At 52.8% G+C, this 23231-nt stretch overlaps 1 protein-coding gene across 1 annotated transcript in view; it reads left to right on the forward strand.

Moving 5' to 3' along the window:
• Window positions 1–23231, forward strand: part of LOC134433363 (zinc finger protein 665-like) — a gene marked incomplete at its 3' end in the record, with an annotated part of 144169 nt that overhangs the window by 108098 nt on the left and 12840 nt on the right. The window contains exon 3 of the mRNA XM_063182221.1: window positions 4131–4137. Within this exon, the coding sequence (XP_063038291.1) occupies window positions 4131–4137 (7 nt within the window). The remainder of the gene's footprint in view (window positions 1–4130; window positions 4138–23231) is intronic.

Raw genomic sequence — 23231 nt, forward strand, 5'->3', positions numbered from 1 at the left:
AAACTTCTGCATTGGAATTAGGAAGGGCAGACTTTGGCCTATTTAGGATGCAGATTTGGGGAGTACTGAATCAGGCACTGATTTTTTTTTAAGGAAAACATCCCTTAAAAACAAAGGGGTCCAGGAAGGATGGACACATTTCACGAAACTAATTGTAAGGGGGAAGGAGCAGCCTGTCCCAGTGTGGCAAAAGATGAGCTAGTGAGGAAAATGACTGGCCTGGCTGGGCGTGGACATTTTGTGGGAACTCAAGGGTAACAAGAGGTGCATCAACTTTGGACAGAAGGTCAAGCAGCTTAGGAAATGTTTAAGGATGTTGTAAAGTCATTCAGAAAAAAAGTTAAGAGGTGAAAGCTCAATTAGAGTTTAACCTGACCACTCCTGGGAAAAAATATAGACAATGTTTCCACAATTAAATTAATAGCAAAACATGGGATAAGGAGAACCTCTACTCTTTATTGGATGCAGTGGGGAATATAGTAACTAAAGATAAGGAGAAGGCAGAGCTACTTAACATCTTGTTTCTCTCAATTTTCAATATTAGGACAGGCTGTCCGCAGGACAAGTGTTCTCCTGAGCTGGCAAATGGGCACAGGGAGCAGAACAGGCCCTGTAATCCAGGAGGAAGGAGTTGGTGACCTGCTGAGCCACTCAGATTCTCACAGGTGTATGGGATTGGATGGGATCCATCCCAGGGGGATGAAGGAGCTGTGGATGAGCTCCCCAAGCTGCTCTCTACCATTTACCATCAGTGCTGGCTCACCAGGGAGGTCCCAGAGCGCTGGAGGTGCCAATTTGAGCCCATTCCAAGAAGGGCTGGAAGGAGGAGCTGGGGAACTCCAGGCCTGTCAGCCTGACCTGGGTGCCCGGCAAGGTTATGGAACAGATCACCTTGAGTGCCATCACAGGGCACCCACAGGATGGCCGAGGGATCAGAGCCAGCCAGTGCGGATTTCAATGTCTGCACTGATGATCTGCATGAGGGGACTGAGTCCAGCATCAGCAAATTTGCAGATGACACCATCTGAGTGTGAGTGTGGATCTGCTGGAGGGTAGGAGGGCTCTGCAGAGGGACCTGGACAGGCTGGATCCAGGACCCAAATCCAACAAGCTGAGGTTTAACAAGTCCAAGTGCTGGGCCCTGCACTTTGGCCACAACAACCCCTGCAGCTCTATAGGCTGGGGACAGAGTGGCTGCACAGCAGCCAGGCAGAAAGGGACCTGCAGGGACTGGTGGACAGCAGTCTGGACATGAGCCAGCAGTGTGCCCAGGTGGCCAAGAAGGCCAATGGCTCCTGGTCTGGATCAGGAATGGTGTGGCCAGCAGGAGCAGGGCAGGGATTCTTCCCCTGTGCTCAGCACTGCTTGGGCAATGCCTCATGTGCTGTTTGCAGTTCTGGGGCCCCCAGTTTAGGAAGGACATGGAGGGGCTGGAGCGTGTCCAGAGAAGGGCAACAAGGCTGAGGAGGGGTCTGGAGCACAAGAGCTGTGAAAAGTGGCTGAGGGAGCTGATGTTATTTATCCTGGAGGAGGCTCAGGGGAGACAAGGTGGTGTCAGGGCACAGGTTGGACTTGATGATCTCCATGGCCTGTTCCACCCTTGCTGATTCTGGGATTTTCTGAAGCCACCCTTGAAGCAGTCACAAGATGAGCCCTGGGCCTCCTCTTCAGGAGCTCCAGCAGCCCAGGTCCCTCAGCTTCTCCTGGCAGCCCCAAAGCCCATCCTGTCAGTCCTGCAGAGCCTCTGCAGCTCCTCCTCACTGCCCAGAACAGGGAGCCCCAGAGCCAGACACAGCAGCCCAGATGTGCCCCCCTGGCCTGGGGTGCCTCTGGCAAGGGAGCAGCACAAGGCACTGCAGGAGCCTGCAGACAATTCCTGCAGAACTTGTAGGATGATCCTACTGCCCAAGGGACATTCCCATATATAGTATAGGTGGCTTTTGAGTCCTAGTAATATATCTGTGTTGTACTTAAATATATGTATATAGGCCTTGCCCAGGTAAGCCCCAGTTGTTCTTGATGGGTTGCAGCTGTGATTCATTGGGCTGCAGCTGTGGCTAGTGAAGATAACTGGGATAAAAGGAGGTGGGTTGGCCAGTCAGGGAGAGCCTTGTGGGTGCCCTGACTAAGAAGGACAAACATGCAGAAGGGGGAGTCTCTGCTGTGTAGGTCTTTAGCTATAAGAAAACACTGAGGAGAGGAGGTATGGGACTTGAGAAATATGGGACTTTAGAAACAGTATGGGACTCTAGAAATATAATAACAACACCCACGGGGCCAAGTCAGGAACTGCAATGGGGAGTGGGGCCAGAGAGGAAAGGGCAAATAGGGATGGGCTGTTTGCAGGGGAGGGAACAGGGGTGGGTAATGGGAAGAGGTTTGTATCAGGAAGAGGAAAGAAAGCAAAGGTGAAGCCAAGGAAATGCTCAGGGCAGTTTGGGGGTGGCTGCCAGGCAGCCCTGGCTCTGAGCAACAGCGCCCGCAGTGGGACAGGAAACTCCCAGCTGATGGGAACAAACTTTCTGGCTGACTGCAGAGGCCAGGACAAACCTGAGTGGTTTCCCTGGTGTCCTTCAGCCCTTGCTGGCCCCAGGGGCTGATGGCATTTGTGCTCCCTCAGGTTCATGTCCCCACACCAACAGCATGGGGGTGCTCCTGCCTGCTGTGTGCAATGCAAACAGGGGCTGCTGAGCCAGTGCTGCCGTGTCTGTGCCTGCAAGGCTGGGTCACCTGTGTGAGCTGGGGGAGAGGCCAGGGCTGCAGAGGGAGGATGATGTTGGCAGCTCCATGTGGACGCTCTGGGATGTTGCCCTGGGCTGTGCAGCGCACTGGTGATGGATCAGCCCCTGCTCTGCTGCTCCTTCCCATCTGCCCCAGGGCCCTTGCAGAGCACCAGCTGTTGCTGCCCTCAGCTGCCATGGCAACCCTGGGACAAAGCGGTGCCAGGGCTGTTCCAGGTACAATTGCAGTGACACTCGTTGGTGCCACCAGGTGCCATGGCAACAGCCACGGGGATGCGTTCCTTGGTTTGGTGCCATGGCAACCAATGCCTGTCCCCCTTGTGATGGTTGGTGGCCATGGAAAGCTGCCCTGGGCCCCGTGCTCAGGGCTGGTGTCAGTGCCCAGAGCCAGAGGGGATCCCTTGCTGTGCCATGGCCACCTGCCCTGTGCCGCGCTGGCCGCTCTGGCACCAGGAACCAGCAGCCACCGGCACTGCCAGGGCCAAAGGCCAGGTCAGCCAGACAGAAAGGGGCAGGGCTGGGCACTGTTTCCATGGCAACCGGCACTGGGGGGACACCTGGGTCACCTGGCCTGGCAGTTGCCATGGAAACCCCCGGCAGGGACTGAGGGCACAGCCCCTGACACTGAGACACTGCTGGGCCGGGTGCTGAGCACAGGGCTGGGCACGCAGAGATGGTTTTGTTCTTGCTGAGCTGCAGCACAGCCAAGGCCTGTCCTGCCCCTCGTCAGCCACGCTGGGGAGGGGCTGGGGCTGCGGGGGAGCTGGGCAGGGGACACAGCCAGGACAGGGGACCCCAACTGACCCTGGGCATACCCCAGACCAGAGCACATCATGCTCAGGGTGTGAAGGGGGGAACAGGGAGGAAGGGGGGAATTTTGGAGGGAGAGCTTTTGCCTTCCCAGGGAACACTTGGGCAAGAGGGGGCCCTGTTTCACCAGGGCCCGGGGTCACTACCAAAGACACAGACACCAACTTAAGGAATTGTGTCATTTATATAGAGCACAAATGCCAAGATTTACAAAAGGATAAGCTCAGCAAAGCACATCATCATTAGCAAAGAATTACAAAAGAAGCTCAGCAATCCATCATAACTCATCATTACATTTTGATGACCAATCCCTTGGTGAAACACCAGAGGTGTTTGTGGCAGACAAAGATTCTGGCTGACTATCAAGGTACACCTTACAGACATCAGGAGTACTTTAGTGACACCATTCCTCATTCTTTTTTCTCAATCTCATTTGAGTTAGGAACAAGAATTCTGTTGTCCATGGAGCTGGCACCTTTTTAATTCCAGAATAATGCCCCCAGGCCCTTTGCTGTTCAGCTTTACCATGCTGTCTGTGGCTGACAAGGCTTGGGGGGCCCTTTCCCCTCTGGCTGGAAGGGGCCGGGTCCCAGTCCCTGAGGGACACTCAGGCTCCTGGATGGAATTCCTGTGCAAGTCCCTCAGTGTCACAGCAGCCTTCACATGGAGCCCCGTGGATCAGAGCATTTTCCACAGGGGCCCGTGGGGCAAACAGGGAGATCTGGTCTGGCAGGATGTGTAAAACACTATCCTGGCAGATCTACTTGTTCTCACACAGAATCTTTGGCTGCAGGGACACATTCCCTTTGTTCCTGCCCAGGTTTCAGGACTCAAAGAGTTGTCTTTCCTAGGAGCTGCTCCTTCAGCTGCCTCGGGAGGGCCTTTTGTCCTCCGGACCCACACTCTGGCTCCATTATTAGGACTGTTGCACCCAAGCCCTTTATTTGCACAAACAGTGGTGATTGGAGGTGGATCTCCTTTTTTCACAATCATTCCTAAAAATGCAGTATCAATAATTGTACTACCCTGTCACAGGGTTGACTAATCTGTTGAAGTGAGGGGAGAACGACCATCCTGTGATGCATCGAACTCGATTTATTGATCGATCAGTCAGCTTAAATAATAATGTTAACGAACTTCATGCATATTCTGAAATACAGGTTTATGATAGGCTAACAGAGAAAACTCTAACCACACCTTTTGTTTTACTACACCGTTGATTGTTTACACAAAACAAAACCAGTGTTCTCACTGTGTTATGTGTTATGTGTTATCTCCCAAAACTTCCACATCTGTTCTCAGGGTGCCATCTTTTCCCAGAGAGTGTTACACTTGTTATGGGAAGACTGCCTGAGAACTTTATTGTTTATACAATGATGCCTGAAAGAGTCTAATTGTTTATAAAAGTCAGGCTGGGAACTGCTTTGGAACTGCTTTGCAACTACCTTTTACTTTTCTCTCAATTGTATGCCTTCATGGCCTTTTCTTTAAGCCATGCTTGAACTAAACTCCTGACACTAATCCAATCCTGGTCACTATTGTTTACAGAATTACTGCAATTTCTCCTTGATATTCTGCATCAATTCCTCCTGCCATGACAGGAACACTTTGCAAGGCCAAGCTCCAAGGGAGCAGTTACCAAAGCAAAGTGTCCTGGAGGAATCTGAATTCCTGTTTCAGTATTGATAGCTCTCATTTGCTTTGAATTTCTCCACATTAATTCCAATGCATGAAGGCCCAGCCCTTCAGCCTCTGGGCTGGCCCTGCCAGGGGCCATCACAGCCAGAACAATTTCCCAGGCAGCCCAAGTCTCACTGCCCATGGTTGGATTTGCAAATTGGGGGCAGCCGTGCACAGCCAGGGGATTTCCATTTCCCCCGTCGGCCATTGTGAAGGGCATGGAGCACATCTGGGAGATGGGTTCTCCATGGACAAAGGTTCCCATCTCCACATTTTTTCAACTGCTCTTTTAACAACCCCTTCACCCGTGCAACCAATCCTGCAGCTTGTGCATAATCTGGTACATGAAAAACCCTGCAGGCAAAATCACTGTATTTTTCACAGGAGCAGACAAAGCACTCTGCATCACAGTATCAGCAACCCCTGCAAAAATAGCCAATTTTCTCCCTTTCTCTCTTTTTCATTGTATACAATCTCAAAAAGGTTGACCACTGACATTAGGGTCCAGGCCAGTCCTGTTCTGTAGGGTATTTAATGTTACATCCCTGAGCAGCCAAAGATACCAAATTATTACTGTCAGCACTATTTCACATTATTATATAATTTTATAGATAGATGGAGATATAGAAATATAGATACCAACATAAATAAATTTATATAAAGAGACATATTTAGGTATTATTATACTATAAATACATATATAATTATTATGTATATAGATATTTCATTTGCACAAATGCATATCAGCTCAAGATTAAAACCTTCTTCTCTTGCTCTATGTGGGAGCATTCCAACCATAATTGTTTCTTCTGAAGGTGCTGTTTCCTATGTACTCACAACAAATTCATCTTTGTCTGCCCAAACCCACAAGGTTGTTTCCTTTTCCATGTGCAATTTTTGAATGCATTTGAAGACATCCAGGAGTGCAGCTTCTTTTACCCGACTGCCCCACTGCTCCCACGGGGCTCCGACCTCAGCCCACTCCAGAGCCAGGGAACTCCAGGGAAGGGCTTCCCAGCTGGGAATTTCTGATGGGACTGATTCCTCACATTGACACTGAACAAGTGACATTTTGTTGGCATCTGGCCAGACTGTGCCAGTTTTGTTTTACCAGTGGGCAAAGTCAGCACCAAAGCCACAGACTCCAACTGAAGGAATCAGTGTCATTTCCTGCAGTTCAGAGCAGCAAAGAATCACAAAAGGAGCAGCTCAGCAATGCACCCAACCATCCCCACCAAAGATTGCCTGCAGTGATTAAGAAAGATCCAGCAGCATTTACCCTCCGCCTTTACCATCCCCCAGACGCACACAGCAGCTGGGGAAGCTGTCACAGCTAAGGGCTGCAGAGCCACTCCTGGGCACTGGGAATTCCTGCAGGTGCCTCCAGCCCCAGGTGAGGCTCCAACCCCACTGGGAGAGGGCCCAGCTCTGACAGTGCTGAATGAACCAACTGACAGCACTGCTAGTGTGGCAACATCTGCTTTCATCCTCCTCTTGGGTGCCTCCCAAAGCCTGGCCAGGGCTCAAGGAGGAACCGAGGAAGGTGACTTTGACCATACAGCCCCAAACAAGGCCAGATGTCAGATTTCATGGCTTTTTCTGGCTTCTAAATACACAAAGGTCAATACATGTTTCACTAATGAGTGGCTACATCTATCACAGTGTTAATGACCATGTATATTTCATCAGGGAGCAGATACAAAGATAACCTTTGCTTGGAAGGTTCATCCAGAGGCCACCTTTGGCTCAGGGCCTGCTGTCCAGGCCTCACTCTGGGCTGGTGTCCAGGCCTTGGAACTTCAGGGACGTGGTTTAGTGCTGGGCTTGGCACTGCTGGGTGACCAGCTGCACTGGGTGAGCTCAGAGGGCTTTTCCAACAGAAAGGATTCTGTGATTCCATGATTCTATCCACTGCATTCAGCTGGGGCTATTTTAGCAGCATTACTTTGCTCCAAAAGTTCCCTCTTGCCCAGCTCCAGAAGCCTGAGGCTTCTGCTCCTTCAGCTCCTGGTGCTGAGCTGCTCATGCTGAACGAGATGACTCAGAGAGACGAACACAGTCCATGAAATTCCTTCTGGGAACCGGAGAGGGGAGGCTGTGTAAACAGGAGCATTGTTTGCTGTGGCCTCCTCTCTGCCCTTCACGCCTTTCAGCGCTTTGATCCAGCCAAGAGCTTTCTCCAAGAGTGCAATGGAGCAGCTGCTCCTGCTCCCAGGCCTGGCTTTCTCCAGTCTCTGCCCTTGCCTGATTCTGTCCCTCTTGCTGTGCCCTCTGTTCCCCCAGGGCTCGCTGGCTGCTGCCCAGGACTGTGGCACTGGCACAGATCCAGTGCTCCAGAGCCTCCTTTCTCTGCCCTTGCAGCTGCCTGGGCACAGCAGCCTTTTCCATCTGGAAGCTCCCCATGGACAGGGAGTGCCCAGCTCTGTTCCTTGCACAGCCTCCAGAAGCCCAGGGCTGCCATCTCCAGTCCCTGCTGGCACTGGGGGCTCCCAGGTGCCTCAGGCTGCTGTGACACCGCTGCACACGGGAGGGAAAAGGGGCAGGGGCTGTGCTCAAAGTCAGCTCCATCTGCTGCTGCTGCTGCTGCCACCGCCGTGGGGTCATTTGTGCAGTCCTGTCTGCCCAGAGTCAGGGATCAGATCCTGCCAGTCTCTTCCAGCCCTGGCTGCTCAGAGTTTGGGCCTTGGAGCCTCAGGTGGCCAAAGGCAGCTGCTGCTGTTGCCTCTGTGCTGTGTGCCCGAGTTCAGCAGTGCTGCTCCATCAGTCTGTGCCCAGCAACGGGGAAAAGCCTCAGCCCTGCAGGGCCAGGAGCTGCCGGGCTCTGCCTGAGCAGCTCAGCCAGCAGGAAGGGAGCTGCTCCACACGGGAATCAGGAGCAAAGGACATTCCTTCTGTAAGACATGTTTTCTATTGAAAGAAAAAAAAAAAAGAAGAAGTATTAAAAAACTTTATAAAATGTGAAAGATAAAAATAAAACCCAAGTGTGCAGTGAAAAATCTTCTCTAACTTTGATTTAAGAGGTAACTGATCTTTTGAAACAGTACTCAGTTATTTATTTTGTAGATGTGCTGATGGCATGGATCCATCTTACTGACCTCAGCAATCATTATAAAAAGTTTCTGGGGATTGTTTCCAATAGTGTTATTTTAAATTGTGGTCGAAGCAAGAGGAAATTGCTTTGTGCCATTCCAGCTCCAAGCAGGACTGGGAATGGAAACTCTGTCAAAGCCCAAATCCTTTAGAAGATGACCTTCCTTCTCAGCCTGGGAATGAGCTGCACATTCCCTTTCAAACTGTCACGGATTTCTTAGAGTCACAAAGTCCCACTGACAGCTTTTGCTCTGGTTTGGCAGTGCAGAAGGGCAATTCTCCATCCACCAGCTCCAGACTGCACTGCCTCAGGAGCACGGCCCACTCACCAGCTTTGGCCCACTTGTGGCACTTCTAGAGGAGGAAGGAAGTGCAATTGCACAATTCCAGCCAATCAAGAAGGAAGAATGGGACAGACAAAACACCCTGTACAGATCCAGGCATTCAGCCGGAACTGTGGAGAGTTTGGGTCCTTGACAATTGGATATGTGTCCCCAGCTGCAATCTCTGGGCCTGCAGCAGAGTCTCACTCACCTGCCAAAGCAGAAAGCTCAGGAGCTGTGCTCGCAACGGGCTCGTCTGATGCAGAGCTGTCAGAGCAATGTGAGGGCAGAGCCAGCCCAGCTGGGCCCAGGGCTGAGCCCAGCAGAGCCCTGGCAGTGCCCAGAGCAGCCTCAGCACCCACAGAGCCCGGCTGCAAGGAGAGAAAGCAGAAAGTGCCCATCAGCTGAGGGCTCCTGTGCCCTTGTGCCAAGGCCTGCGGTGCCAAGGCCATGCTGGCTGTGCCCAGAGCTGCCCATCCCTGCTGCCTTTGGCACAGAGCAGGAGGGCAGAACATGTGCCCAGCCTGCAGCCAGCCACGGCACATCCAGCCCTCAGCAGCTGCCCAGAGCAGGATGCTCCTGTGCTCGCTGCCAGCTCCCAAAATCTCTGATCCCACCCTGCCAAGCACACAGGGACTCACTTCATGCCACCCATGGCTGCAAGAAAAGCTGCTCCCAAACCATGGCCTCAGCCTTCTCTAAGGGCACGGCCCATCCACACCACAGCTGCTCCCAAGCACTTCCCCATCCACACTGGACCACCTAGAACACTTCCTCTGGAAAAACAAACAACACATTCTTGAAAAGAGATTAGATGCAAAAAGGGAAAACAAGAAAAATAGTAAAAACTCTTATCTCTGTCAGGGCCTTGAGGAAGGCCCAACCCCTGCATGCCAAGGAAAAACCCGGCCATGGGTGAGGGAAGCCCACACTTTCTGTCTTCTCCCCTGCACTGTCCCCCAAAATCATGGTGAGTCCAAAGCAAACAAGGGCAGTGGAGCAGCCCAAGCCCTTCCTTGCCTGCACAGCAAAGCAGCTGTGCTCAGGTTCTGGAGCTCCACCTCTGCTCCCACCATGGGAGTTTGTTTGTGTCAGGCTGGCTGCCCCAGCCCCAGCCCCAGCTTGGGGCACGGTGGGTGCTGGGGGCTGTTGGGAGGGCCAGGAGCCCACTCCCATTTCGTACCCATCCCAGCCCATCCTCCCAGCCCTGCCAAAAGCAGCTGGGCAGCCACTAAAGAATGAGTTGCATCTGCCCCAGCAAGGGGGGAGCCTTTGGTTCCCCATCACATTGGGTCATGCCCACATCTGGCAGAATTTCCCCAGATGGGGACTCATCTGCAAATTCCCTGTGGAGTTTGGCTTTGAAGAAGGTGCCAGAATCAAAGTGCATCACCTTCAGCCTCCCGTGTACAGGCTGAGGAAGAGCTTGTCATCCTTGATGTCACCCTCGCTGTCTCCAGCAGCAGCAGCAGCAGCATCCCCACCCAGTACAGCTTCTCCAGGGGCTCCTTCTCCTTCCCTGGGGGCAGACCAGGCTCTCAGGGCTCTGCCCAGGGCCCCAGCTGTCAGGGAACCAGGACAAGCAAACCAGCTGGGATGGCAGCCACCAGTGCTGGGCAGAGCAGCTCAGCTCCAGCACAAGGGCTGTGTGTTCCCATCCCATGACCCCGGTGCAGTGACACAGGCAGCACAAAAAGGGCTGGGTTCCTTTGCTTCTCATTGCCAAGGCATGTGTGCAGCTGGAACTTACCAGAGCTCTGGATCAAAGTGTGCCTGTGGCTCTCTCCCTTCTTCTATGGCAGAGGAATATCCCACACCCAAGGATCACAGAACAGGTCTTCCAGTGCGGGTCTGTCCAAGGAGTTCACGGATAAACACCACCTGATCAGGTCTTTGCACTCTGGGGAGAGAAAGCAGAAAGTGACGGTCAGCCAGAGAAGGCTCCTGTCTGCTTTGCCCCACTATTCCCATGCCCAGGCCATGCTGGATGTGCTCAGAGCTGGGCCTAAACTTTCCCATCAATTCCCTGTTTTGGAGGAGAGCAGGACATGTGCCACCTCCTCTGCAGCTGCCAGAGTGGGATGCCCACGACCCCGCTGCTGGCTCCCAGCACTGGGATTCCCCCCGTGCCCAGAGAAGATGATCCACCTTGAGAGAGCCTTTGTGGCAGCTGGCCCCAGCTGAGGTTCTGGCCCCTCCTGAAAGGGTGCTCCCCGCAGACCATCTGGTGCAGCAGGATGCCCAGGGACCAGACCGTTGCTGCCTCGCCATGGTACCAGCCAAAGTCGTTCCACTCCGGGGGGCTGTACGACAGTGTTCCTATGGAATACAGATGGAATTCATCAGGGGGATGCTGCTGCTCCCAGAGCCTGGCCCCAGCATCCCTGGATGTGCGGGGGCTGCATCAGGGGCACACAGGGTGACCACTGCCCTCTCGCCAGCATCTGGGACTTGTGCACAAAGTTAGGGTTGGAAAAGAAGCCTCTGGTGCTGGAAGAGGGCAGCCCTGGCTAGGCCCGAACATGACATGCAAAGGAAAAACCCACTCCATGCTGGGGAAAAAACCTGCCCTTATCCTCCCTGCCTGCATTTCCCCAAAAATATTATGAAGCCAAGGCAAACAGGGCGAGTGGAGCAGCCCAAGCCCTTCCTCTTTTCTGCACACCAAAGTGGCTGGGGGACAGGTTCCACCCTCCCTCTCTGCTACCCCACCCACGGGGGTTTTGGTCGGGCTGGCTGCCCCAGCCCAGCCCCAGTCCTGGGCAGAGTGGCGGGCAGAGGCTGCCAGCAGGGCTGGAAGATGGCTGCCCACCCAGCCCTGCTCTAAAGTAACTCAGCTGAAGATTCAGTGCCCTGACTGGCAGCAAAAGGAAGAATCCCCGCTGCCACAGCCTGCTTGGGCTGGGAGATGTTGGGCCATGAGATGTCAGCAGCGGGAGCACAGCCCTGGGTAGGCTCACCTGCAAAGTGAGTGTAGACTGTGTCCTGCAGGTAGGTGCCACAGCCGAAGTCAATCAGTTTGGCCTGCCCGGTGTCCAGGTCAACCAGGATGTTCTCTGGCTTGATGTCCCTGTGCAGGACCCTGCAGCTGGTGCAGTGCCGCGCGGCCTCCAGCACCTGGCGGAACAGCTCCCGCGCCTCCTCCTCGGGCAGGAACTGCCGTGCCCCAATGAAGTGCTGCAGGTCCTGACACTGCTCTGGCCGCTCCAGCACCATCACGATGCAGTTGGGGAGCTCAAGCCACTCCAGCAGCTGGACCACACCAGGGAAGCCAGTGGACACCTTGGCCAGCAGCACAATCTCCAGGGGTGCGCTGGTGCCGTCGGGCTGCGGGAGGAGCACGATGCCATCAGTGGAGCTGATGCCGTGCCAGGCCTGGGGAAGCCCTCAGCCAGCCCGGGGTGCTCTGAGCCCTGCGCTGGCCCCACGCCCGCTCTCCCTCGGGGCGTCCTGACGGCTCCCACCGTGGCGGGCCCCGGCTCATCCCCGACCGGCAGCCCGGCTTCTGCCGCTGGCCCCGCTCACTCACCAGCTCGCCCAAGTGCCGGACGCGGTTCTGTGGCACCCTTTTGATGGCCACCTGCAAGCCAAGAGCAGCAGCGGGGTGAGCTCGCCGCCCGCACTGCGAGCCCCATCCTCCACCCTCCGCCCTCCCTCTCCTCCATCCCCTCCTCCTGCGCCCGCCGCCGGCCCCGCCGCTCACCGGGGCGCCGTCCGAGAGCCGCGGGGCTGCGAAGACTCTGCCGAAGCCGCCGCGCCCCAGCAGTGATCCCAGCCGGTACCGCTCCTGCAGGGCCTCCTGCGCCGTCCCTGCGGGCGGGATGCGGCGGTCAGCGCTCGGCCCGGGGCCAGCAACGGCCCCCGAGTGCCCCTCACCCGCCCCGGGCCGGCCATGCCCAGGCGTTCGCTCCCGGGAACGCGGCACGGGAGGCTCGGGGCCGGCGGCCGCGCTGCCGAGCGGCGGAGCTCGGGCCGGGGAAGCCGCAGCGGAGGCGGCGGGAGCGGCCGCGCCGCCTGTGTCCTCCGCGGGCCCCGGGAGGAGCACGGGCCGGGGGCAGGGCGGGGCCCTGGGCCGGGGCCGGGGCCGGGGTCAGGACTGGACCCTGCATTGGGTCTGGGGCCGGGCTCGGGCCAGGCGGAGGCAAAGGGGGGCAGTGCCGCCCCCGCCCCAGGAACTGATGCCCGCCCAGCAGCGCCACCGCCAGCACGGCCAGAGCCGGGCGGAGGCGAGACCGCGGCGGGACGGCCGGGGCCGGGCACGGGGCAGCCCCGCCCGGGGGCGGGCCGGGGGCATGGCCCAGCCCGGCAGGGGAGAGGGAGGCGGGGAGAGGAGAGGGATGCCGGGCAAGGGACCCCGGAAGAAGGGTGCCCGACAGCGGGATAGGGAGAGAGAGAGAAAGAAAGAGAGAAGAGAAAGAAAGAGATTATTCAAAATATCTCTTTTCTGCCGCTGCTTCTGCTGCCGCCGCTGCAACTGAAGCACCGGGGCCGTTCGTCCCCGTGTTCGTTCCCCGCTCGCCCCACGAGCCCCACGTTCGAGCCCCGCGCGCCCCGGGGACAGCCCCTCCGTCTGCCCAAACACGGGAACTTTGCAGCCTTGAGCCCGGATGCAGAGCCCTGACTCCTGCCTATTGGGAAAAAAAGGCTCCCAATATTACCAGTTAGATTGTGCCTGGGCCAGTCTGACCCTCGCTGCTGGGCCAAAGGCAGCAACTGCGGTGTATCACCAGAGATACCTTGGCTTGCTGGTGGTAGCAGCTGGGCACTGAACAAGTCCAGGCTTGTAAGCAACCCCGTTACCTCAGGAGGATAGCTTCAGGCGATGGTGAAGAGAAAAAGGAGATGGATTCTGCGGGAGGGTTTAATGTCCAGAGGTTTATTCCATGGTTACAGAGGTCTGAACATGAGCAACTGCTCCAACAGAACGAGGACCGCATGCTCTGATCACCTTTTTAAGCTCAGGGACAGGGGGAGGGGAGGTACAGGTGAGCAACCAACCAGGTGAGAGGGGCAGGGTCTCAGGGGAAGATGACACCCAGACAGGCCAATGACTTCTGGGCATAGGGGCATCCTTTAAACTTGACCAACCACACGACGCCTTGCTGGAACGTTAAGTCTGAGTGACAGGACTCACTCAGCATGGGGGTAAGGGGGAAGGGAGAGAGTATAGGCACACCTGGGAAAGTGACCTGGAAGGCCAAAATGGGACAATACAGCACACCAGAACACCTGCCCACTGGCACAGCGATCCCCTCGCCAGCTCCTGTGCATTGTCCTTGCTGAGGGGCAAACACTGTCAGGCCACCTTCCCTTGGGGTAGGATTCCTACCTGACCCTAGCACTGCACTCACACCTCCAGTGTTGCTTCCCAGTAAAAACAGGGGAAGGAAAACTGTGTGTGGCTCACATTATTTTAGAGTGTCTAAAAATCCCTAAGTCAGCGATCTTAGAGGTGAGGTACATCTGGAATTACTGGGATGCAACATAGAAAAGGGGAGCATAGAAATAAATAGAGGAAAACATCTTGGATTGTTTCTTTCATTTTCATTTCCCTTCTGGAAAGCTGTTTCAGTTTTCCAGGAATCTTCTCCTGTCTGCTCTTCCCAAGAATCTCTCATGGAGAACAAGGTCAAGCTTCTGTCACAAGATTTGCCACCAGGAAATTATGTCACTGGTGAAATTTTCATGATGACTGTTTGTTCTGGCTTAGGGCAAATTTTGGGAGGAAATCTCCAAAAGGGGTCCGTCTAGAAAGCAAGTTCAAATGGCCCCTCCACCTACTAGTTCAGGAAAAGATTTCCCTCGAGAAAAGTGAAAAAAATCCCAGTTTATTTAACAAGTAAAGTATTCACAAGCATGAAAAATGAATAATATTAAATAAAACCTCGGAGAGTGGTGAAGAGATGGCAAATTCAGAAAGTCCTTATTGTGGGTTGTAGTTGGCTCTCTTGGTCTCTTCTAAGTCCCTCTGGTGCTGGAATGCAGCGTCCCAGAGCTCGGGGGGCCACAGGTGTGAGCTGCTGCCGATGTTTTTCTGGGTTTTCAGTCCAGAGCAGGTTTAAACAGTTCCAAGAAAAAGGAAAGGCACAGTCCGAGGAACTTCGCTTCCTAAGCTAGCTAAAACCAAATTGCTAGACCTGGGCTGTGAAGGCATCGGGAAATTTCCAAATCTGGGCACTGGCGGGCCCAGCAAACACCAGAGCTGGATGGTGCTAGAGCCAGAACCTGCAGATTTCCAAACTTTGGCTTTCTTTGCCAGCAAATCCCTGGACTTGGGCTGTGCCAGCACCAGGAAGTTTACAGATCTGGGCGCTGGCACTGCCAGCCAACACCAGATCTGGGCGGTGTCATTGCCAATGACAGAAATCTGACAGATTTGGGCTCTGCTGGCACCGGGAAATTTCCAAATCTGGGTTCTGGTGCAGGAAACACAAGATGTGGGGGTGTGTCCTGAGGTGACGTGATGATGCTTGTATCCCCATTCATCTGTTCTGTGCCTTTAAGACCGGCTCTGAAGAGTGGAAGTTTTGTTTGGGTTTCTCTTATCAGGGACACAGAGACGGGCAGTATACATAGGACTGTTTTTCACTTCTTGCTTTCTGCTTGCCACTTTGCTTGCTTGCTTTTCTGCTCTTGCTTCTCCTCCCGCTTTTCCTTCTGCTATTAGCTAGTTCTAGCTAAACAGTCCAAATTCCTTCCCAGACTGTTTCTCCTCTCCTGTTCCTGTGATCATCTTGAACCTGCTCCGGACTGGGACCCGGGAACACTGAAGGTTTGTCTGCAGCAGCTGCCCCAGCGCCGGAGGGACTGAGAACAGAGCAACCACCCCCAAAAGAGACTTTCTGATTTTGTCATCTTTCTCAGAGCGGTGTCATCGGGTATTGTTCATTTTGTGTGCTGGGGGGTGCTGTGCCTGAAATAAACAGGTTCTTTCCACCTCTCTCCAAGGAATTTTTTCACGAACCTGTTGGAGGGAGGGGCCATGTGGGTTTTGCTTTCTGGAGGGGCCCACCTTTGCAGATTCTTTAACAAATTTGCCCTAAACCAGGACAGGGTGGTGCCAGACCCAGTAGCAGGAAGCTGCCACAGGTTTTGGATTTCTGTGCCAGCAAATTGCTGCACTTGGGCTGTGTCAGAATAGGGAAATTTCCAGATCTGGGCACTTGCGCAGCAAACACCAGACCTAGGCGGTGCTGGTGGCAGTGCCAGGAAGCTGCTGGGTTCTGGCTTTCTTTCCAGAAAATTCCTGCATTTTTTGCAGCCAGGTTTTGCTGGCACTGAGAAATTTCCAGATGCTAATTTTCTGTGCCAGCAAACTGCTGGAATTAGGCTGTGCAGGCATCTGAAACATTCCCGATCTGGGTACTGGTGGTGTCAGCAAACCCGAGATTGGGTTGCTGTAGGTACCAGGTTTTGCTTGGTTTTGACTTTGTTTGCCAGCAAGTTGCAGCACTTGGGCTGTACCAGAATAGGGAAATATCAAGAACTGGGAACTGCAAGTGCCAGCAAACACCACATTTCAGGAAGGACTGGATCTGGACCCGTTCCCTCCCTGCCTCCCTCCCTCAACAAGATGCCAGAGAGGCTGGACAGCAGCCAGGCAGAAAGGGACCTGCAGGAACTGATGGACAGCAGGCTGGACATGAGCCAGCAGTGTGCCCAGGTGGCCAAGGAGGCCAATGGCTCCTGGCCTGGATTAGGAATGGTGTGGCCAGCAGGAGCAGGGCAGGGATTCTTCCCCTGTGCTCAACACTGCTTGGGCAGCACCTCGAGTGCTGTGTCCAGTTTTGGTGCCCCCAGTTTAGGAAGGACATGGAGGGGCTGGAGCGTGTCCAGAGAAGGGCAACAAGGCTAGGGAGGGGTCTGGAGCACAAGGGCTTTGAGGAGCAGCTGAGGGAGCTGCTGGGGTTGTTTATCCTGGAGAAGAGGCGGCTCAGGGGAGACAAGGTGGTGTCAGGGCACAGGTTGGACTTGATGATATCCATGGCCTGTTCCACACTTGCTGATTCTGTGATTCTCTGAAACCACCCTTGGAGCAGTTGCAGGAGGAGCCCTGGGCCTCCTCTTCAGAAGCTCCAGCAGCCCAGGTCCCTCAGCTTCTCCTGCCAGCCCTAAAGCCCATCCTGTCAGTCCTGCAGAGCCTCTGCAGCTCCTCCTCACTGCCCAGAACAGGGAGCCCCAGAGCCAGACACAGCAGCCCAGATGTGCCCCCCTGGGCTGGGGTGCCTCTGGCAAGGGAGCAGCACCAGGCACTGCAGGAGCCTGCAAAAAATTGATCTAAAGGCCAAAGCTCCTTAGCTCCTTCTGAAAGAGCAGGAACAGTTCCTCATTGCAATGAGGTGGAATGCTGGGCACCACAGCTCCAGGCGAGGACTGGACACAAGTTTGTTCCCACTGAGTGCTGTGATGGGTTCTGCAGGAGCTCTGGGCTCCTGTGCTTGCCAGGCACAATGAGGAGAGAAGGAGCCAAGTGCACTGATGTGGGAAATGGATTTGTAGAAAGTTTTTAGAGCCTAATAGAAGGCCCACACAGTATGAATATGTATATAAATCTTGAGACAAGAAATGGTAACTTAAAAATTTCCATGGAATAGGACAGATATTGTTGAGAGAGAAATGGAGCTAGAAAAAGTTTCAATAGATGGCCTTGCAAATAAGACTTTGGAAAAACAGAGCTATGAAAGATGCATTGTAGTGGGACCTACAAGGGGTAGTTTCAAATAATTGGCTTTAAGGCATCTACAACATGGCATGGCAAAAAGCTGACATACCAAGAAATACTGTAATTAGGAAATAGTTGGCTTCTGATTGTGATGGCGTGAATTATGTGTATTGTCTCACCCTTCTCATGAGACTGAAAATGGAATAAAAGTTTTTAAAACACCTCTCAGTGTCCCCATCTCTAGGTCAAGAAAAGAGTATTATCCAACACACTGACACACCTTTGCCTCGAGCATAACCCAGCCTGGACCAAACACACTGCAAGGTTTCCCCTGTGGCCCATGTCTCGAAACATCAGGTCTGCTGTTTGACAACTCAGGTTGGGTTTCTGTCAAGGAGTTCCCTCAGAAATACTGGGTTTGTCTTCCTCTGTGCCTTCCCCTCAGCAGCCTTGGGGATGCTCCTGTGTGAAGCCATCTGTCTCACACAGTTTGAGACAGCTTCAAACAGGATATTGTGCAATAAGTCGTCTCCTCTAAAGTGTTCCAACAACCCCTTTCCAGCAATAGGAAATTATTACTGATAGATGAAAGTGGAAAACCCCCAACAGTTTATTATCAAACAGAATCCCCCCATGACACGCGTTCCAAGAAGGCGCTGGGGTCTCTCTCGGAAGAACAGGAGCTGTCACGGAGCAGTTCCAGCAGCTGATGGAAGCTCGGGGACTCATCCGGGGTCGGCTTTCTCCCACGACAGAGCTCCATGGAGCGGGCAGGGCAGTGAAGCAGCTGGGCTGGAGCCCCTCGCTGCCTTGTCTCCCTGGCGTGGCTCAGCTCACAGACTCTCGGGCTGGGAGCCGGGCCGCTCCGCTCCTGCCGGCACCGTGTCCCTGGCCTTGGACAAACAGTTTCCTGCCAGGAGAGCCCTGCACACTGCTCCACAGATCTTTCATAAAGGCCCAAACCAACTCCAAACACTCTGTCTGCAGCAGCTTTTCACAAAGGGCTGCAGCAATCCAGGACAGCTGCAAGTGAGTGTCGGAAGGCTCTTGTCTTGTTCCTGACAGCAGAATTCTTGATGATCTTGTGCAGTTTTATTCAGATGTAACATGAGAGCTGAGGTTTTTTTGTTAAAATACTTTATTATGAGTATCAAGCCGTGGGAGCATGAGGTGCAGGACTGACATGTGAAAGCATGAGCATATCCTCCAAAGTGGCCAGTTTAATTGTCCATTTTTTTACTCCAGTATTTACTCCACAGTAATAAGGAAAACCAAGATCTGCTTGGAGGCAAAACAGGCGTGGGATACACTATGGTCCCTCGCAGGCTCAGCAGGGCTGGCAGTGGCACAGCAGGCAGTCTGCTTCATTGTGAACCACTACAGAGCTGCATCCCAATCTGGTTTAAGTGGCATGGTATTATTAAGAGCTCCTTTTCTGCATGAGACACAAAAAGGAGATCCCAAATGATCTTCATGCAAGCATGCAGTAAAGAACTGGTCCTGCTATCCTAACAAAGCGTTTGCTTTGGCAATTACACTCTTCCCATTCATCTTTCGATGCAGACACTTCAGGTTTTCCCCCACACCCCTGCAAGGCTGGCAGTCGCTGTTTCCCATTTCCTGTTCTTCCCTAGAGATGGTGCAGTGGCTGCTTTGAAACAAAAAGCCCTGGGATCTGGAGAGCTTGAAGGAGCATGAAATGCTAACTAAGTGCTCATATTGGTAACACCCAGGTCTGCACTTCCCAGTCCCCTGCAGCAGCAGCAGCAGGACCACGCATCATTCCTGTTGGTGGATGTTCATGTTTCTCATGTGCAAGAGCAATGACTTTGAGGAGGGACAAAAATGCCCCTCTTCAAACAGTGGGTGTGCAAGGAGATGTGAAGTTTCACAGCCTTTTCTAGGATATTTTAGAAAGATCTAAGAGAATATTGTGGCATGGAGTAGGTCCCTAAATTTGTCTCCAGAGGAATCCCCACAGGGCACATTGACTCTGCTGCTGATGGCAACCCCATAAGCTCATGGACCAATTTTCCCTGCAACGTGCCACCCTACCCGGGCTTTGCTAGGCCGGGACTAGACCCAGAGCTAAGCAAACACATGCAGCCAGGTGACATTGTGTAACATCAGAAGCTGGCGACCATGAGGACTTTGCTGTCAAAAGGTGACAGTTTGCACTGGGCCCAGAAGTGTTTTTCCTTAAGGCAAAGCAAATTGAAATGTGAAGTTTAAAAGCTTCAAATGACTATGAAAGGAAACTGCAGAATCATTTCTGGAAGGGCATCATTGTCAATGATCATGCAGCCCACCAAGAGCCGGAGCTGAATCCAGAATTGCTTCTTCCAGCTGGGCAGGAATTCATTCCACTGGCAAGCACTGGTCCATGGGAACAAATGATCCCCTAGCTCTGGGCTGAATGGCAGCCAGGCTACAGTGCAGATTGGAGGAACCCTTGTCACTTGTTATTGGCATCCCAGGGCACTCATCCTTCTGCAAACAAGGTGCAAACAACACAGCTGGAGTGCTGTCCCGGGTAAATATACATACAGGTGATTGCCAAAGCAGTGCATCCATGCACCCAGTGAAATCCATGACCTCTTCTTACCTATGGAATTGTGATTGAAGACACCTGTGAGCCAGATCTGTGGGAGATTGCAAAGGAGCAAAGCTTTGGTATCTGGGCACACTTCTCTTGGTTTCTTTGCTCAGGCCTTTGGTGAGCACAGAACACACCTAGGTAGAAAACCTTTGACTAGACAGGATCTTTTGGATCTATTGTCCCCCACACAGGTCAACAGGTGACTCTGTTGTAATGCCAAGTAACAAAGAGCAGCACAAATGACACAAAGAAAACTTGGCCAAAGAGGAAGAGGAGAGGCCCAATGAGGAAAGGATGTGGTGAGACACTGGCACGTTGAGTGAGCTGCACTCCCATAATCTCTGCGCTAGCAGGTCCTGGTCTCACATTCTCCTCTTGGTTTATTTAAATGTTATTTATTTGTTTACTTTTTTTCATCATCAAAATAAAATATATAGAATTAAAAATATGTCATCAAATTTGAAAAATACAATCAAAACTCATTAATTCAAAACTGCATCTAAAGATAAGAACATATGTACAGCTCTTAACTATGAAGCCTAACACATCAATCCTATTCTTCAAACGCACTTCATACAGGTGGCAACTTCTTCCTGAGCTTGGAGGACAGAGAGCTCTTCTGGATGGGAGGAGGACTTTGTGGGTGAGGGAACATCTGAAGTGTCCAGAGAAAACTTCATGGTAAGACTGTAACAAGTCAGATCTGCAAAATGGAGACACAAAGTTTAACAGAGGCCACAATGCAAACCTAAAGCATCTGAAGCTCCATATTTCCTGGGACACATTTCCTGGAAATGTCCAAACAGCTGCACAGGGAAACATGCTCCTGCTGGCAGACACTGAGGCAGGCCAGGGCAAACCCTGAGCCACTTGCCCAGAGCTGGCACAGGCACAGCCTGGCCTCTGGGCTGCCCTGGGACAGCAGGGAGCCCAGAGCCCTGTGCTCTCCAGGAATGGCTCAGCTGCACATGCACCCTCCTGCTCCTCTGCCTGCCCCACAGCTCAGCAGCCCCACAGCTCCAGGGGCACTGGCAGCAGCACAGCTCATTGCAGGGGCACATGCAGGCACAGCTGTTCCCTGGCAATGTGCACAGCCTCTCTGGGCTGCCACAAGACCCTTCCTGCCAGCAGAGATTGGCCCAGCTCCCCCCTCACCTCTGCGTGAGGCTGAACCATGACTGCCCTTCATCTTGTCCTCCATCTGGAGCTACTCCAGGCCCCCCATGCCATGACTAGGAAGAGCAATGGAGAGAGCGGGGGCAGATGCACACCCTTCCTTAGCATTCTGTCATTTTTGGCACAGCTCAAAAAGCAAATCCAGAGGTGTCCAACTCAGCGATTCCTCAGCTTTCTGGTGAACATCTCGCCTTCACCAGCCCAGCATTTTGGAGAGGTTTTCCCGCACATGTGGAGGCTTGCTGGCAGCACATTCCTTCAGCAGGGTGCCCATCACCTTGCAGAGGGCAGAGGCCAGCTTGGTGGCCATGGTGCGGACGTTGGCGCTCCGCACAGGCAGCGCCTTGTTCCCCAGGCAGGGCCAGAGCACGGGCAGGGCGTCGCGCTGGACGACTTCAGGGCTCCTGGCATGAACCCCCTGCACAAGCACTGCCGGGACAGAGACACAGCTCCTTACCCACCAGCCTCACTGCAACAAGGATCTGCCTCTGCTTCTGCTTCTTGCCAGCCTCTCTGGCCAAGAGCAGCAAAATAGCACCCAGAGCCCCTTGGTCCAGAAACGGGCAAAGCAGCTGAACATCCTGGAAACAGAACCACCAACCCCTCAGCACTAATTGCTCCAACCAGAGCCTTGTCCCTGCGGCAGACTTCCTACCTTTACTAAATTATTTCACAATCTCTTTCTGCATGAACAATGAATAAAATGTCCAATTGCCTTTGATTTCCATTAAGAAGTTGTCTAAACCCACACTGAAGATTTGGAAATGCACCATAGAGAGGAAATGGAGAGATTTCTAATAAAAGGGATGATTCCATTTTTGTAACTTTGATGTCAAGTGCCAAATGTCTAATCTGGCTCTTCCCTGTGCTCAATGGCACACAGCAAAGGGCAGGATTAGAACACACCTCAAAACTCCAGCCCACCAGAGATGGCTGCTGCCTGACAGCTGGATGAGAAACAGCAGCGGCCAGCTGGGGTCTTTGGCAGAATGCTTTTGGGGCTTCCTACAAAGAGCTGTTTCAAACCTCAGGGTGTCTTAGACAATTACCCAGAACTCATTGCTGTGGCATTTGGGCATCTCCACATTTTAATGCCACTTCCCCTCTCAATGTTAATGGCAATTTTTCTTATAATGTCAACTTGAATAAGGGCATAGAGAAAGAAAAATGCTACACAGGGAACTCAAATATAACCAAAACACGAGTGTTTTCTCATATTGTCTCTGAAATCTCTCTGCTTATTTTCTGAACTGAACTATATCAAACACAGACAAAAAGCTACTACCAACAGGCTTCTTGCATGGCAGATTTGGCTGAGAGATCAAAACCTGAAATGCTCTGGAGACCATTCTTATTTTCTGATCAGACAGAATGTTATCTAGCAGCCATTTAATATTCTGTGGTGGAAGAGACTTCATTTTCTCTATGCTGTTATTCCACCAGCAGTCAGCAACAATGAAAGAGCTCCTGCAAGTACCCAAAACCAATTCTGCTAAGCAGGAAAGGGTTATGGAACCCATTTTAAAATGGGAATTCATTTGAGTTTAAATGCAATTAAAGACATCAGTGACTACTGAACAGGAGGAGCACCTGTCTGTTCCTACTTAATCGCAGAGAACATCTGCTCTTTCTAAAGTACTCCAAATTTATGGTTAAATCGTTTTTTTGAAAAAGATGACCTCTTTTTCAAAGAACAGCTAAACTAAATTCGCTGTTGCTGGAGATCTACTTTATTCAAATGCTCTTTAAAGGGCCTTTGACATTCCCAATCACTGAACATGCCCTTTTGAGATTCCTAATGAAGACACAAATTGTATTAAACCTTACATTTCAAGATGTTGGCATAATTAGCAGTGGATTTAGTCCCAGTTAAAGCAAGGCTATCTATAATCTTCTCTGCTATATACTGAGATTATCCTTTTTCCATTCCTTGGCTATTGCTGACACAGCAAGCTCCTCTGAGGAATCAATTATCAGCTGCATTTGTATCATTTTGGGCAGCGCTGACCCAGGCAGACACTGTTTGCACACCCTGAAAGGCTCGGTCCAAGGCCCCTCTGAGAGCACAGGCAGGAGCCTCAGCACTCTGCTTCTGTCCCTGTGCCCCAGAGGCTGCCTTGCACTAAACCCGTGCCTCTGGTACCTCTGTT

Source organism: Melospiza melodia, unplaced genomic scaffold (assembly GCF_035770615.1).
Source record: "Melospiza melodia melodia isolate bMelMel2 unplaced genomic scaffold, bMelMel2.pri scaffold_18, whole genome shotgun sequence".
Taxonomy (NCBI): Eukaryota; Metazoa; Chordata; class Aves; order Passeriformes; family Passerellidae; genus Melospiza; species Melospiza melodia.